We start from the raw sequence: 17,004 nt of genomic DNA, 5'->3' as shown, positions 1-17,004 counted from the left end.
GCATTACATTTTGAATTGATGTTCTAGTGTTCTATAAAAATCATGGAATTTTACGAATATAATAAAGGATGCCAATATGCTTTCTGACTTACAGGCAACCTGTTTCATTTGCATATCTGTCATTCACAGTCTGAACCCTGAGATCTTTTCACTGTTTTTCCTCATCAATTTATCTGTAAAGAGTATGTATGAAGATGTTTTGTCTTTCTGCAGCTATTGTGAATATCTCATTATTCATGAAATACATATGAACAAGGAAAAGGGTTATTAAGAAATGTCTGAACTTAGTTTGACCCATTTGATGAGATCATGGTAATGAGCCATACTGTTTGTTATGAAGCAGGTAATTTCTAAGGTTACAATGAAATCTCCTTTGTTTGCCTTAGTGTATGGAGGAGGAGCACGGAGTGACTGGAAAATGAAAAAGAAAAAATAATTTAATGATGTGTGAATGCACTTTTCTTGAAATATGGTTTGTGTTTTTAATTAAAAAGTGACACTAATAGCTGTCTCATGCAACCTGTCTTAGTTTAGAAATGATGCTATCCTTCCTTGTGTGTTTATCATTGTTTCATGTGATGACATTTCATGTTTTAATGGTCATAGCTGAAGCTTCAGCTGAACTTCATCCCTACAATAATAGTGTGTTATCTCAAAGATGTAAGTGCATAGCATTACAATGGGGGGAAAGTGTTCAATTTATAGAAACAAAACAATTAGATTACCAACTTTGTGACCCTACTTCAGTGGGTAATTTTATCATGCTTTCTGCAACAGGATCAAGATTGTCTCAGTAAAATCATTGCATTGGAAAATAGTGAGGGAGGCTCAAAGAGTCAATGCTTCTGTGAGTTTGAAAGGGATTTGACAGTTCCTGAATCAGCCAAAAACAATGATCACATCTAACCTGGCAATCCCTTTTTCCATCACATTAAACCTATCTAGCTGTCATTACCTCTTCTCTGAGATTTTCAGTTTCTGAACCATTCACTCCTTATTGTTCTTCAACTTATCTGTGTCTTTTCTGACATGTGGCACTCAGAACTGAAAGCAGCATTTTCTAGCACTGTAAGAAGCTCGTGTCATTTCACAATGGTTAGTAAACCATGTGCAGCCTGATTTTGATACTTTTACCCCCCATCTCCTTCAGTGTTTGCATGACTTTGCCAGTGCGTGACAGAGCTGTGTGCCTAAAGACCCTAAGCTGTGCTTCTGACAGGTCCAACCAGCAGAATACTTTCTGGTTAAGGTGAACCACATGATGTGCTGGAAGGGCCACACAGCACTGACAGCTTCCCAGCTGGCACGGTGCTAAATGCAATTCTGTGTGCTATGTCTGAGTGGCTTAGGGTAGCACCTCATGCAGCCAGTAGAAAAAGTAATTCCATTTTGATCATAGGAGGACTTTTTACATAGCTTATTTTTGTAAGAATAGAGGGATGTAAAAATGATTCACTGACCAGGCCAACAACAAAAAATTACTGCACTAACAAACAATGTGGTGGGGAGGCAGGGGGGAAGCAAACGTTATCACAAAATTGATTTAATCGTTACTTGCCATTTCTTTCTTTTTTCCTTTTGCCATTGGTAATGTTTTATCAGATGTTGGACTGTTTTCGAGTTAACTGTGTTTTTTTCTACACCACGTAGTATTTACCAGTCTGATCATGACTACTAGAGCACTCCTGTATCTTAGCATTAGTTTACTTTCAGACAAAGACTTTGTTTCACGCAGCACAGTTGTCAGAAAAGAGCAATATCCATAGAAATGCAACCAAGTTTAAAAACTGGTCTCTTTGTTTACCTTAAGCATTGATGACCCACCTCTGAACATGAGCAGTCCTTCTGCATACGTTTCAGAGCGTGAACATACATCCAAGTGCTTCATAGTTATTGGAGGTTTCTTATCACAACTTGGAGCAGGCCTTGTGTTACAGAGTGAATTGCTTAATGTGCAGCTTTTGTTTTTGTGCTGTTGTTATGGCTAACTATGTGTGGTAGTAATATAATTGAAGGTTGTATTGCAGTTTCACAGTGGAAGCAGTACAATCATTCATTCATGAGCTACTTTCAGTTTCTTTCTGCTGCCTTAAATACAAAAGATAATGTTGCATAGTCAGCTTTTCTTTATAGTATATAGGCGAATTATTTCCTCTAAATTCACCTGGAGTATGGAAATGTTTAGCAGCAAGTCTGACCAACATACCAATACAGTATTATCTCACCAAAACAAACTTTCTGTTGGCAGCAGAAGACAGATTCTTTGTCAGAAAGACTGACAGCCTTGCTTCTGAATCTTGGATTCAGAAAGATCAGATTGCTTATCACTAGTCAGTCTTTCTTACTTTAAAAATCAAACACATAAACATAATCACACCAATTTTCCATTACTCCTGTTTGCTAGTGCTATTTTCCACTTTTAGATCTCATCGGTTCCACACAGGCAGCTTTCACTTGAGCAAGATGGATATAATTGGGGAGAAATGCTGCAGGGTGGCTGGCTGAGATGCTGAATCAGACTGACCAGCTGCAAAAGACAACAAACCAACATTTTTTTCCTCTCTACTCAATTGTGTCAAGTGGTAACATACTGAGACTGATACACCAAATGTTTTCCTGTACTCCAGCAGTTACTGGCATCAAAATTATCAGATTAGCACAAACAACAAAACACCGGTTTAGCAGAATAACACTGAAGAGAACAAGAAATATATGTTAACTAAATGCGTATATGTAAAATGGATTAATGTTTTCTGGCAGCAGAAAGGCAGCTCTCAAGATTGAAACATATGTTGTGCTAAGTGTCTAAAAAAAAATTAATCTATTTACGGTCCAGTACATCAGACAAAAGCCAAAGAAATATCCATGTATTGGGAGTGCAGAGCATACTCAGAAACATGTACTGTTACTGTTGTTACTTTACAAAAATACAGACAGGCTCAAATACTGTATGTGATGCCCTACTCCACCAGTCAGGGGGGTGATCAGGTGGCCCAGCATAATCAGGAGCATACCAGAGGAAAGGCAGCACAGGGGACTTGGCCTCTGTCATATATGGAAGCATTTTACACCCTCTGCTACAGCTTTATCTAATTACAAGATAACTTCAAGACCTCAAAGCCCTTCCAAGTCACTGCATCCAGTGCTCCATTATTGCAGGAAACATACTATAATTTATTCTACCAGTTAATAACCTACATCTGTAAAGCATCAGTGTGCTTTGTCACAAATGGAAAGTGTTGGAGAACCTCACTGCCCTAATGCCTAGATACCATCTTCTAATTTCCAACAGCCTTCTAATTTCTGAAATTTCCTAACAGCCAGTTAACACCCATTTGTTCTTGTGCCAGTATTGTCCATTAGTATGGCAGAAGGCTTAGCTCCTTGCTGTATTTATACAAGAAGGGGACACCTCCTATCATCAGTTTGCTATAACAAACAAGCCAAATTTTCCTAATCTTCACTTTTTAAATAGATTCAACTTCTCTGATCATCCTGGCAACCTTTCCTGCATTCATTCTGGGCTCATAATCCCAAGAGTTGAGTGATCAGGCTTACACAAGTGTTCTACACAAAGCAGAGCTGTGTCTTCTATAATGTTATTGATACATTTCTGATTTTTTCTTTGTTCTGCATAAAGCCAAGTATTGCTTGTGATTAAAGACTAAAAGGCACTAGCATTCTATACTTAATGAAGGGTTTTTTTAAAGTGGCTATCATGCCAGCTTCATTTCAGATGGCTGCAGTAAGCATGCTTTCTAGTCAGAACACATTTCAGAATTTTCATAATCTTTTCTAGCCCAAGTGTTTTTCATCTCAGAATACAAAAAATGGTTACCTCGTTTAAAAAAAATGCTCACAAAAAAAATGCTTACCTTAAAAGTACAGTTGATGTAGTTCTCCAATAACTGTCTTCCTTCCTTTTCTTCACTGTTAATCGTTTTAGGAGGCATTGGCCAAAATTGTCAAACTAGAGATTTATTTGGCCATGAAATAAAACACTCTGGTTCTCAAGGTGCCTACCAGCTATAGCACCCCAAGTTCAAGAGCATTTTTGAATAGCCTCCATTTCAGTCAGAAAAAAAAATATTTTACTTACAGTTGTGGATTTAATCATAATTAAGTTTGACAATTTTGTCCACTGAATTTAACATTGTTAATATGAGGAGGTTTTCCCCGGGTCTTGATTTATACTCATCTCAAATGTGCAAAAATATGTGCATTTCTCTCAGCGGAAACTGAACCTCCAGTAACCCTGAAAGGTTTACAACTGCAAATGCTTCAGTTCCATCAGGTCTGCCAACAACAGCCAACCTCCGACGTCATGCCATGGTTGTCGGGTCACGCTAACCTGCCTGAAACCAGCTCCACTTCCATTGCAGATAAACATCTGCTGCTGTCCATGTTACATTGATTAACATGTATGTGCCATTCATTCATACTTCTGCTCATGGTTCATTTTTACTAAGCATGTAATGTGCTATTACTCTGCTGCTGTATACACTTTGTATACATTTCTGTTCTTCCTTGAAAGACTGTGAATGCTTCGGGCACTCCAACCGGTGCAGTTACATCGAGCTGCTCAATACGGTCATTTGCGTGAGCTGTAAGCACAACACTAGAGGTCAGCACTGCGAGTTATGCAGGCTGGGCTACTTCAGAAATGCTTCTGCAGAGCTGGACGATGAAAATGTGTGCATAGGTCAGTCCCGGGATAACTGCGCCTTTTCTTCTGTGCCTTTTCAGCTCCGGGCAGCTGCTAGGGACCGCTGCTGCTTACTTGCCACTTAAGCCAGAATGAGCTTTTTCAATGGATCAGAACATCTGTGTAGACTTCTCACCTCATTTCTATTGCCCTGGTAGCCCCAAGGAGGCATTTTGAATCTGTAAATGATGACGAACCTCTCTGGCTATGAGTCCTGGGTAGACTTTCCCCAGAAATTGGATGTGCTGTCCTTACACAGCAGGGAGCCACACTGGGGTCACACATGAAAATTAAGGAGTTGAGTCTTAAATACCTGGTCCCAGTTTGGCTTTTGCAATTACTAGTACAGACTCTTGGATACTTGCCTGGATACCTACAAAAGTTGCCAGCTGCATCAAGAGGACGTGGTGAGGGATCTCTGTTAATCCCTTTTATTCACTAAATTTCACAAAAACATGTTGCAGCTAATTCTGCTCCCAGACACAGGACTGTAAATGCAGTGTTACCTCCCCTCTACTTAGAGAAGGAACTGAAATGATGCCCATGAGGTTAGGAACAGAATTTGTCAAAACAGTGTGACATTATGCCAATTTAGAAAAGGGATTCCTAGGTGAAAACGGTGCTTTAGAACAAGCATCTGCTATAAATATCCAAACTGCAGAATTAGAGAAAATGTTACAACGTAATAAGAAAAGCATATTAGGAAAAAATTTAAGATCTTCAGCACCCAGAAGAACATGCATTGTTCTCATGTCTCCACAGACAGTATACAGCAAAATCAGGACACTTTAGGTGAAGCCTGAACATAGTCAATAAAGGAAGCTTTGTACAATGGCCAGTAATTAACAGACTGCCACTAAAGACACTGTTCTAATAACAAACAGAGGTGGAGAATGTAATAATATAATGTATCTTATAGACATTAGCATCAGTAGGACCTGTTCTGGATTTTCATTGTGATTTTTTTCTTTTCATCTTCCAGGAAGCAAAGAGTAGTTAGCAAATACTGTAAAACCAAAATAGACTACAGATGAATAAATTATAATTTAATACATTTATAATCCATGGCTGAGATTCAAGCCAGAAACTATTTAGGTTGTTATTATTTGTTTGAGTTTGTAACTTGACAGATTTACATATTTATCTTGTGATAAACACACAGATCCATCCATGCAGTGCATTTCATGTGTCCTTCTTTTAACTTTGCTTGGTAATGCATTCATGAAATGCATGATCTCCTTTGCCAGTAATTAGTCAGAGCTAATAAGAACTTTAGTAGGCAAGTCATGACTTTGTATGACTGTGCTGAGGAGATTACCACAATCAAATGTTCTTGGAAAAAAACTACTGTCCCACATACTTGTTTGATGTAGATGACAGACATCATTGGTATAACATCAGGGTTGTATAATTTCAGCTGCCTAAATAGGCCTAATGAATACGACTCTAAATTGCTCTGTTTGGAATTTTTCATCAGCTCATTCAGTATGTTGTTTTCCCATATACACTGAAATGCTAAGACAGTAGCTGCAGCTACCTAAGACAAGGAAGTTAGTAAACAAAAAGCCAAAAATAAGTAATTTTAATATTATTTTATAAGTGATATATTTAAAATGTCATGGTAAGACAATTGTGCACTTTAAAATTGCCAAGACTCCGAGGAAATGAATTTTTTTTAATCCTTTATTTAGCAAAAAAAGAAAAGGCAATGTAAAACATTTGCTGACTTTCCACCTTAATGCAAGCAGAATTCTCTTGGGCTCCCATGAGAATTGCACCATGTGAAGTAACTATAGGATCAAACCTTGGTTTCCTACACATTAGGTAATTAGTTTGAAATAAATAACATTCTTGCTGGACTAAGACAGTTTTCCAGATCACATTACCATACAAAATGTAGTTTTGAATGTATGTGTCCTAGCTGATTTGCCAACTTAAGAGGTCTTTCCTACTTCTTGTGTAAAGTCAGTGAAATGAACAGACACCTAAGCACTTTTCAGAAAACGGAGAAGTTTGTTCTTAAAGTGCTGTCTTGATCTGGGGCTCCTAAGATTTAATTGGGCAAAATGTGGAGTATTTTCACCTGTGAGAGAGTTGATGGATTCACCACCCTTCTAGGTCCAGCAGAGTCTTGCTCTATTGGAAATGCTCATTTCTCTTTTCTCCGAGTTTAAAAGCAGTGTTCTGTGGTTTAACTTCAAGTGAAATGTTGGCATGAACATTTTAATAAGCAGATTTGCAGTGATATGTGCAAGTCTTATTCCCATATGAAAGCCATTTTTTCAGGCTAATTCTTTCCTCTTCAGCCATGTATGTAGAAAGGTAACAAATGTTTGCATAAGCTAGTTTAATGGCAGCTAATAGAGCTTTGGCTCTGATTTATCAAAACTGCTTCACAGTTTGCAGAAATACATATGGTAAGTACATGGGTAACAAATCTGTGAATCTTAGCTGATGCTAAATCAATGGAGAAAATGTAAAATGTTTAATTTTTAAGACTAAAGAGTTCAGATACTGAGAAGGTTTGTTTTTTTCCAGTGAGCCAAATGCAATGTATTATACAGTGGGCTTAAATCTAAATTCTTGATGCCCTTAATTTCTTCAGCAGCAAAATAGATTTCATTTCCTAAAATGAAATATCAAAAATGTGTGGATTTGTACATTAACTGCAAAATTACCTCATATGGGCAACTGCAGTTTTAGAATAAATCAAGGTATTCTGAAGTTAAAAATTATTCATTTGGAGTGAAAAATAATTTAACAGCTTGAAGAGTTTTTATTTCTTGATAAAGCCCAAGTGACTTTCAGTGAATGCACACACTGACGAGCTAGGATAGCATGGAAACCACCAGGTAGACCCAGAGTAATAAAACATAGCCTTTGCCTCACAGCATAAATACTGAACTGGTGATTGCTGATTCACTTTTAACAAAACCACCCTTGCAGTCAGTCAGGCTTAAGCATCAGTTAACACCAGAAGCCCTAATGACACATGGTTAAGTTAACTCTGGGGGTTGTCCTGGAGCCACTGTCAGCCCAGACTAATAAGCAGCAAGCTTGCAAGCCTCAGCCCATTTCCCCACCTCCTTTCTTATTTACGCTCATTGTGTTTTTTTGAAGCATCACATTGATAGAGTGAACCCCAGTGAACAGATTACCATTTCTGTTGTCTTCCTATCCTTACAAATAGTTACCAGTTGAAGGTTAGGATGAAAATTCTTTCTCAGTTCAGATCTGCAGGGGCTTTTTCCCCCACCCTGGGACCTGTGTAGGGTTTGCTTATTAGGATAATCTGGGAATGTTAGTGTTATTTAGAGCCCTGTTGTTGTAAGGGCATTGGAAATACTCACTGCCTCCCTGTGACACTGAAAATAGTGACCTTTGAGATTTGTAATGTCTTAAGTATTTGGTAGGCCTTGGGAAGTGTTCCACAGCCTGTGATATTGTGTTGGACAATGATCCTGAATGCTCTGTAGGTTATATTACTGTGGTATCAACTGGGAAAGATGGAAGCTAGAATTAGTCTGTTGGGTGTTCTGATTGGATCTACTAATTTTGCAAAAGGGCCTGGCTTAGATTTGTTTCTACTATTTACTTTCCCTTCAATAGCACAATATGGGCCTGGAACTTCCTATGTATTTATGTCATAGAATTCAGTAGCAAAGCTTTCACTGCTTCAAGGTCTTCTTCTGTGGAAAATATCCAGTATCACAGGCTATACATTTCTTTCACAAATACTTGTTTAAATCACTGTAACTTCATTATGTCTAACAAAGCTATTTTTAACAAGAATTGGGCCATCTGTTTTAATATAATTCCAAGTTTTTGTCTTTCAAGGTTTTCTATAAACACTCTTGAAGCAAATTTTACTTCTTGCATTCAGAAGGTATCTCAAGTCAGTGCCTGTTTACATAAACACGTGATATATCTGATTAACATCAGAATTCCCAGCTTTTCAAATGGCACTCACTTTGCTATAATACTCAGCCTTGCACAGTCATTTTCGCCATGTCAGTTTTCCACTTCATTAATGAATGTTGCCAGCTAATTGACTCTATTATTATTGTAGAACCCTTTTGCCAAAGGCAACTATTCTTCAGCATCCCAAATGTTCAAAGTGCCATCTGTAAATTATAGTTAATAAATAGTGAGACAACAGATGAGAAATGTCTTTCTGGTAATTTTTTTCCTGTTAATTTTTTTCATTGGAGCTATATATGTATGTAACTTCCCAGTTCAACTCCATTTTTTCATTTATGGTACCACTGAGGTTTAACCTAATGCTAGGGAACAATTGCTAGATGTACTGATCAAAGTAGCACTGAGTCACAAACATATAAATCCACACTCCCAGCAGGTTGCCCCAAATCAGGAAGCAGCAGAGATCAGATGCTTCCAAAAGGAGTCTGTGGTCTCAGTTAACAGTGAAGTTACTCTGGGTCTACATGGGTCTACATAAAAATAAGATAACCCTTCATTTGAAGATAAAATCTGAATAACCAAGGTGAAGAACAGGAATGCCAAAAATGAGCCCTGTGAGCTCCTTGCCTTTGTTCAGCTGGCTGAAAGCTGAACACAGATATTGTAATCATATTAAAGAAAAGGGCTGTGAATGAACAGCACAGTAAGTGCTGTGGGAGGAAATGTGTTACCCTACTTTTTCTTTAATTAGCTGAACACATGTGAAAAATATACAGTGGGGAATGAGCCTCACTGCATTTTCCATCTGCACGCTGGGAGGTGAGAGAAATTTAAATGGCTGCACAAAGCCCGTTCTTAAAGGTTTTACATTACATTAGTGCTCACCTCAAGCTTTGCATTGCAGAATATGCAAAAGGTTTACTAATGTCACTGATAAATCAATCTCATCAATTTAATGGCAAATATTCACTTAAATTATTGTACTGCTCAAACCTATAAAGGAAGACTATCTTGGAAATAAGTAAAGTGCATTTATATAGCCCTGTAAAGACATCTAGCACTTCTGAAAATATTGAGTAATACAGATAAGCCTATTTTAATAAAGCGAAACATTTCACCCTGATGGCACATGGATATATCCATACTATACAAAGCTTTTTCTAATGTTCATTAAATTGTTAAAAATATTCTTGCCAAAGAGAATCTGTTATAATCACTTACCCTCAAGACCATGGTATCTTCTGCCTTTGTATCTTTTCTGTTTACTTTTTCTCTTTGCATCATAAAATGTCTCTTCCTGAAATGACACATGCAAACAAATAAATGGACATGTAGTAATTATATTCACTACACTAGATGTTCTTAATAGACAGTCTTCCTTTACCTTTAGCACTGGAAATGCACCCTTTATTGGTATTGAATGAATTATCTCCACATGTGGACCTGAATCCAGTGTGTATGTGTTGTCTTGTTTCTGCAGACTGTTATTGTAACCCTTTTGGTTCAGTCCATGATCGCTGTAATGACAGAGGATTTTGTGAGTGTAAGGAGGGAACTTCAGGGCCTAAATGTGATAAATGTCTGCCGGGATATATCTGGCACAGCTTGGGCTGTCAACGTAAGTAACTCTGAGAGTCGCCCTCTCCTGCAGCTCCGCTGCCTCTCGTCCGTGTGCTGTCATGTGCCAATTCATGGGAGCAGAGAACGAGCGAAAGCTCTGGGCTGTACCAGTGCCATAATGCCTGAAGCTTGGGAGACTCCCAGCTGAGGGCACTGACTGTGCCATCCAGTTAATACAATGCACTTTCAGTGTCCTCCCCTCTCTCCCACTAACACCCAGAGGAGCTTCTCCTGACATAGGTAAATACACATCTTGGCAACTGTGAAGTAAGTTTTGTATACTAAAACATCAGCATATTACTTCCAAATTCAGAATTCCTACTAAAAGAAAGAAGGAGATTTCTCTGCATGTTCACTCTTTTTCTGTCCTAAACTGCAGCTTCTTGGCTAAGTTAATTATGCATTCATACCTTTAAACTATCCCCGGACAGTAACTGCGAAACACCGGCTTGTACCTGTAATAATTAGTAAAAACTAGATGAAAGCTAATGGTTGGAAAAAAATGGAAGTATACTTAACATTCTTAAAAATAAGAGCTGAAATTTTCCTTAAATGGTATTAGAACACATGTTGTTTCAATGCTTGGTTATATATTTTGCTTTTCTTCTGGTTACTGGGTCTGGTAAACAAGTGACTAGCAATTTCACTTCAAGATATACAGAATTCGATTTTTAATGCAAATATTGTTTGTAAGATTTATTCTTTTAACAGTTTAGAGAATCTACTTCCAGAAACTCTGGAAAGTCCTCTCACATTTTTCTTTCACCTTCTCTCACTGCCTCTCTGCATTCTTAGCCACACAAACATTAAAGACAGATTTCTACAAGAGCTTGCTTTTGATTCTTAAGACTGAGAAACACAAAAAATAATTACTGACACCAATTAGACAAATGTTATAAAATTGGTCAATAGCCATACAAATGCTCCAAATACTCAAAACCACATGTAAATCTTATATAATATTTTTTTAAAAAGGCAGTAATACTAGAGATTACCACTGCCTCTCCAAGTGATGAGTACCTCTGAAGCAGAAAACTAAACTTGTGACAACTCAACAAATTATATCTGGAAAGAAAACCAATAAATAATTTCAGGAAATATTGTGATAATTAACCAAATAGCATTAAAGCTAGTATATGAAGAGAAAAGAAGCTTGCATGGGCAACACTGTTCAGTGCAACCTGAGAAAACTGGACTTCCTCAGCTTCTACCAGCAAGCTCCTGTTTGTATTTGGCAGGGCATTTAAACAAAACCATACTTTTCACATGTGGTTGTTGATTATATTCTCATTTTCCAGCTGCTTCTACTTGAGTTATGATTCACAAAATTATTGGGCAGTTAGAATTGCAGCAGAAAGCAGGTGAAGTAATGTTTCAAGTTTCAAAGTTCTCTATTACTAATTCTTCACCAAATCAGATCCTAGTTACCTCCTAAACAACACACTCAGAAATAAGAGGTCTCCCTCTGCCTTGCACTTTGTATGCAGAAGAAGGTTGTTACCACCCTGTACCTTATCCTAGATACTGGCAAAATAACCACTGGAATTTGTGAAGCACTGGAAATACTGCAGTGACCCAAACTACAAGGGAAAAAAGTGAAAACAGAAATCAGTATGGTTCTCTGCATGGAATTTGAAAAAATGAAACTTATCACTATGTCCACCCAGTAGGTTTAAAAAAGATATTAAGTAGCTGAGATACTGAACAAGTCTGGAGGACTGTTGAGCAAATTTTATAGCAATATATATACACCAGTTCATCAAAGCAATTACTTATTAATTTCAGTACTTCCTATCTTTTCAGGTTTGGACATTGTAAGACAAATAATGTTCTTTTAATGATGAGTTTTTTGAGCCCAGCATATAATTAGCTTGATTTTAGCTGAATCAAGAGTATTTGTAAAAGCTTTGGACAGTTTCTGGAAATGCAAGTTAGTGCCTTTATATTTGCTGACAAAATTAATTGAGTTTCCCTCACTTTGTTGTAATTTTCAGAACAAATCTCAGTCTGATTGTGTAACTGTCAAATATTCTCCAAGTCTGAACAAATTATCTGATCAATTTCAGAAGAAAAACAACTAGATGCAATTGTCAGCTTTTTGGAACAGACATCAAATTGTCATGTTTTACCAACCACACGCTGATTTAAATCTCATTTCAAGTCTTATCATGGAGGAACAGAATTCCAATTAATTTAATTTTATACTGTGTCAGTTTTAGCTTTCTTATTTTCCCATTGAATTCTAAACAAATGACCGGGCAAGCAAGCAGACCCCAATATACGAGAAAAATAGGAACTCATTCTGTTGCCTTGGCAAAGCTCAAAAAGATTATTTGTCTGGACACGAAGCATGTGGTTTTGATCTGCTTTTCCCTAAGCCTGTGCTGCACAGGAACATAGATATGCAAAGATGGATACAAACACTCACTCGACAGACCAATATGTGCTTATTTACTGTTTGTTCTACATAGGCTATCGGCATTAAGAAGTTCTATTCTTATGGAGCTTTGTTGCTAAAAACCAATGATCTAGTGCAAACAAAAGCTTGAGTATAAATAAACAATTTATATCACAGCTAGTTTAATTACATGTATGATTCTATAAGTAAATGGAGTGTCATAATTTTATACATTAGTAAACCTATTAGGGAAAAAAACAAGACAAAAGCTGAGTTGTGTTTTCTAAGGCCCGCAATATATCATTTGATAAATTACACTTTGGAGTCTACATAGTACCACACAAAGTAGAAGTCACAGAAGCTATTATCCTCAGAACTATTTATTTAGGTACCTCACTCTTAGTGATTTAATCTAAACCCTCTGAGGATCCAGGCAGAGCGCTCCTCGCTTGGCGTCTCTGCGCACACTGAGGTCAGATGCAATTTTAGACTTTGCCTCCCAGATAAAAAGCACTGTGATAGCAGCTGTTATCTTCTGGCATTCAGGGTTTGTGCTGCAGAGACATAGTGGTCAGCAGGGTCTGGTTGGTACAGGAAGGTTTGCTGCCCTCAGAAGAAGAGGCACAATAGATGTGGCTGTGCCTGGCACAGCTTCTGAGCCCTCCCCAGAACCCCTGCGGCCGCAGGCGTGGGCGTGCGGGGAACGTGCTGGGCTCAGCGGGGCCTCCCTGCCACATACCCACAGTGGATTTTCTCACCAGGATCAAAGCACAGGGAATGAGTTCAGAACAGAACAGTTTGGTCCTGAAACCCTTTTAGAATTCCTGGAACATAAGAAATTACATAGCATAGCATATATTTGATTTTTCTGTTTTATAGAAACGGAACGATTTCCTTTAAAAATGAACATTAAAACAGAACTAAAAGCTCCAAGCCTGGCAAGAAATTTAACCTGCAACTACCGTTAATTTGGGCCAGTTTTTAACTGAAAATAGTGTTTTTTGAAAAATGGAACCTGTATCAAAAGGCAAAAACATTTAAATACAAATATTAAGTAGGAGCATTCACTTGATTTTCTACATGTACTGCTCACAGTCTTGCATCTTCTGTATTTCTTGGTCATGACATTTCAGGTGACTAAAGACCATTGCATACATACAGCAGCATTTTAAAGTAACATCTTTTAATTTCACTCACAGAAGCATTGATTACAAAACCAGCTGCATATTTATCCAATCAGGCAAAGAAAAGATCTTATGCCAATATCAGTTTGGCAGCACAGCTCGAATTTTCATTAGGCATGTTCCTCACGGGGGAAAAGGTGAGGGAAGGTTCAATGACTAATATGATTCTTTATCTCCCTTCATACAAAAACCAAGTAAACACATTGAACCCACAGCACTACAAAGGCCTAGAGTGAGTGAGAGTTACCAATGGTAGCTGGCACCCCATAGCAAATCAGTGTTTTAAATTATCTTGGTTCAATGGTGCTAATCTTAAACAATTAGCAAATGAGTTTTCAGCCAGATGCCTTATATCAAGGTCTGAACAATCTGTCTCATTTTACCCTTCCTCATTCATTTAAACAGAAGCAGGCCAAGGATTGCACTCTTATCTTCAATGCTCAAATTGGACTCAGTGCTTGTATCCGTCTTCCAGACTAAACTTGTATTACTCTCTCTGCAGCCTGTCAGATAATTCATATGCTGTCACAGCATGCATTTAACTTATTATATGATTATTTAAATATGAGCTTTTTTGGGGTGGATTTTATCATGTTACAAATGTTAGAAGCTGGGGCATTTGATCAAAATCATCATACAAATTGAGTTGCCAAAGAAAATCAATCTTGAAATTGTAAACTTGGAACTTAATATTAACATATGCTTTTGGAAGATTGGATTTACCGTTCAGCAAGAAAAGAGGAAAAGACATTTACCATCTAATTCTTTTAAAATCTTTTTTCAAAAAAATACACCTTGCACTTCTTTCTAGACAGATTAAATACATATAAATGCAATGGTCTCCCCAGTGAAGGTTAGTGATCTTTTACACATTCATACACAGATGTATCTAATACCTTCACACTGAACCTGTGCCTAGGATACAAGAAAAAAAAAAAAAAAAAAAAAAAGAAAAAAAAAAAAAAAGAAAAAAAAAAGAAATGCAGAATCAAGGTGCCCTGTTTTCCAGTTCATCATTGCAACTGCATGTGTTGGGAGCCACAGAAGATCCACCTATCTATTTTTATATCTTTTTATCAATAGCAGTTTTATTGCTGTTAGCTGGTCAGGATACAGTAGGACTCCCCTCTGCACGGGTGCTGTATATACTTTCAGTTCTGCTGTGGTTTGGTGCCAAGGCTGGTACTAGTAAGCACACTGCCACGCTTGAAGGGAAGTAAAATATAAAAGGAAATTATTGAAAAAGATAAAGTTCTGCTGGGGCTGAGCATGGTTTTCCTCAGAGAACAGTCATCTGTCCCTGGTCTTTATACACAAAATACTGCTTTCAAAATACCTATTTTACATGGTTGTTATGCAGACTAAAGAAATTGTGTGTGTGTACAGGGGTTTGGATGCAAGAGGAACAGACTCTCCTTCAAATGGCTGCAAATTTAAATCCAGAATAATTCTCTTTACATTAATCCAGAATCCAACTGCTGCAACTCACAGCAAAGTATGGTTTACAGATGTAAGACAAGGAAGGCAAGAATACAAACAAAATTACAGCATTATCAGACCTGATCCTCAGATGATGCAAAACACTAGTTCTGCTTGCCTCAGAGGAAGCATACTGGTGACTTGTAGATGTAATGCCATTCTGATATCCTTTTAAAACCAGGGTCTTTTAAACCTCAGAAACAATGCAAATGTGCTTATTAATGCATTCCTTGCAAAATACACAGCCCACAGAATAATCATACAGATACTAGGATACATAGACAGTTGTTCACCAAAGTATGAACATCATGGAATGTTATTATTTTTTAATGAGATGCTAGATTTGAAGGAGAAAAGGAAGGTTGATCTCTCTCTGGGGAGAATGTATTTTAGTCAGAGTAAACATGTCAGAACACAAACACTGTATATGAACAGAAATGATTAAGTGAGGCACCTCTCCTCTACAAAGAGCACAGAGGAGATGAAAACATAACATGCTCTGAGAGAGTTATACAGATCTGCATAATTCCTGTAGCATGCCTAGGCTGGAGACCATGCCTTAATCTTCTTTTAGCACTTCTGCCTACACAGTGTGTCGGATATTGTGGAAATGGAAGAACCTGCAGAAGCAATAGACTAGAGGGGTACAGGGGAGAGCTCAAGGACTTTATCTCGGTGTCTCTGTGCTGGATGAGGTCGTGAATTAGGTAATACCTGTGTGTGGAGAAGCCAAAGAAAATAACAGGTAAATGAAATCAAGCAGAGAGTGAGGCTCAAAAGAGGGGACTAGCTTGCATAGTTGCCATGTTATTGAGAGGCACAAGACTCCTGACAGACTGCAGCTCTTCAGGAGATTTACACTGATAACCTGGTGATCAGGAATTGCTTTCTCCAAAGCAAAAAGAAATGGTTCAGTAACAACATTTATACACCTGACCTTTAACAGAACAATTTTTCCCCAGCAAGGTGAGGGATTGGATTGGAGCAAAGAGGTTGTTCTCCTCTTGATCTTGCCCAAGTGTCAGCTTCAAAGCTGCTATTTCATGGCTGTCCAAACTGCTCTAATTGCATGTGCTGCAATCCCTCTTCTCCCAATTCCCCACTATTTAGTCCCACACCCCTAGCAATCTCTCAGGCAGTTGTTTGACCTTTCATTGAATGATTTCAGATCTAACTCAGCAGGACACTAACCAAAAAAGAATCATTTTGTGCTATGTTAGTTCTGTGATATGAATCATCCACTGGTTGAACAAGCAGGAGCACCCTGGGAGAGCATAACCCACTCAGCTGGGAAGGGATGGAAGTCTGGCAGCCCATCAGGCTGGGCTGGGCTGCTGTGCAACCATGGCACATCACTCCCCATCACTAGATCATTCTACACTCAATGAACTTGCCAGTATTTTTACCTGACAAAGCCGCAGAATTTCAGAAGGATCAGCAGGTGGATAATTAGGGAAACGTCTTAAAAATGCTACCCTTAAAAAAACCCCCAGCGTTCTGTACTCTCCTAAAATAGTTTTAAAATCCACTAACCTATAGAAAAATCAAGAACTCTCTAATATTCTCTTGTACTGAAGCAGAATCATAATTTTTTCAGACAACAAAACTAGGATTCTGAAGGCAGAGCCGAATTGGACAGTGGTGATGGATGTGAGCAGAGTGCATTTCCAAAACAACCCAATTCGAAGAGAGTGAAT

General features: G+C 38.0%; 2 protein-coding genes across 12 annotated transcripts in view; one reads left to right on the top strand and one right to left on the bottom strand.

Moving 5' to 3' along the window:
- Nucleotides 1-17,004, bottom strand: part of LOC137479290 (potassium/sodium hyperpolarization-activated cyclic nucleotide-gated channel 2-like) — a 278,557-nt gene that overhangs the window by 226,373 nt on the left and 35,180 nt on the right. The gene's annotated exons all lie outside the window — the stretch shown is intronic.
- NTNG1 (netrin G1) overlaps nt 1-17,004 on the top strand; it is a 143,529-nt gene that overhangs the window by 109,378 nt on the left and 17,147 nt on the right. For 3 of the 9 annotated variants that reach the window (XM_068199668.1, XM_068199666.1, XM_068199665.1), the window contains one exon: nt 10,107-10,244. The exons of 3 other annotated variants lie outside the window; for them this stretch is intronic. In XM_068199668.1, the coding sequence (XP_068055769.1) occupies nt 10,107-10,244 (138 nt within the window). Of the gene's footprint in view, nt 1-4,534; nt 4,703-10,106; nt 10,245-17,004 lie in introns of all 9 variants that reach the window. 3 more of the 9 variants (XM_068199664.1, XM_068199672.1, XM_068199667.1) reach the window with 2 other exon arrangements.

This window comes from Anomalospiza imberbis, chromosome 9, assembly GCF_031753505.1.
Source record: "Anomalospiza imberbis isolate Cuckoo-Finch-1a 21T00152 chromosome 9, ASM3175350v1, whole genome shotgun sequence".
Classification (NCBI taxonomy): Eukaryota; Metazoa; Chordata; class Aves; order Passeriformes; family Viduidae; genus Anomalospiza; species Anomalospiza imberbis.
The sequence above is the reverse complement of the archived record's forward strand: the minus strand, read 5'-3'. Positions and strand labels throughout refer to the sequence as shown.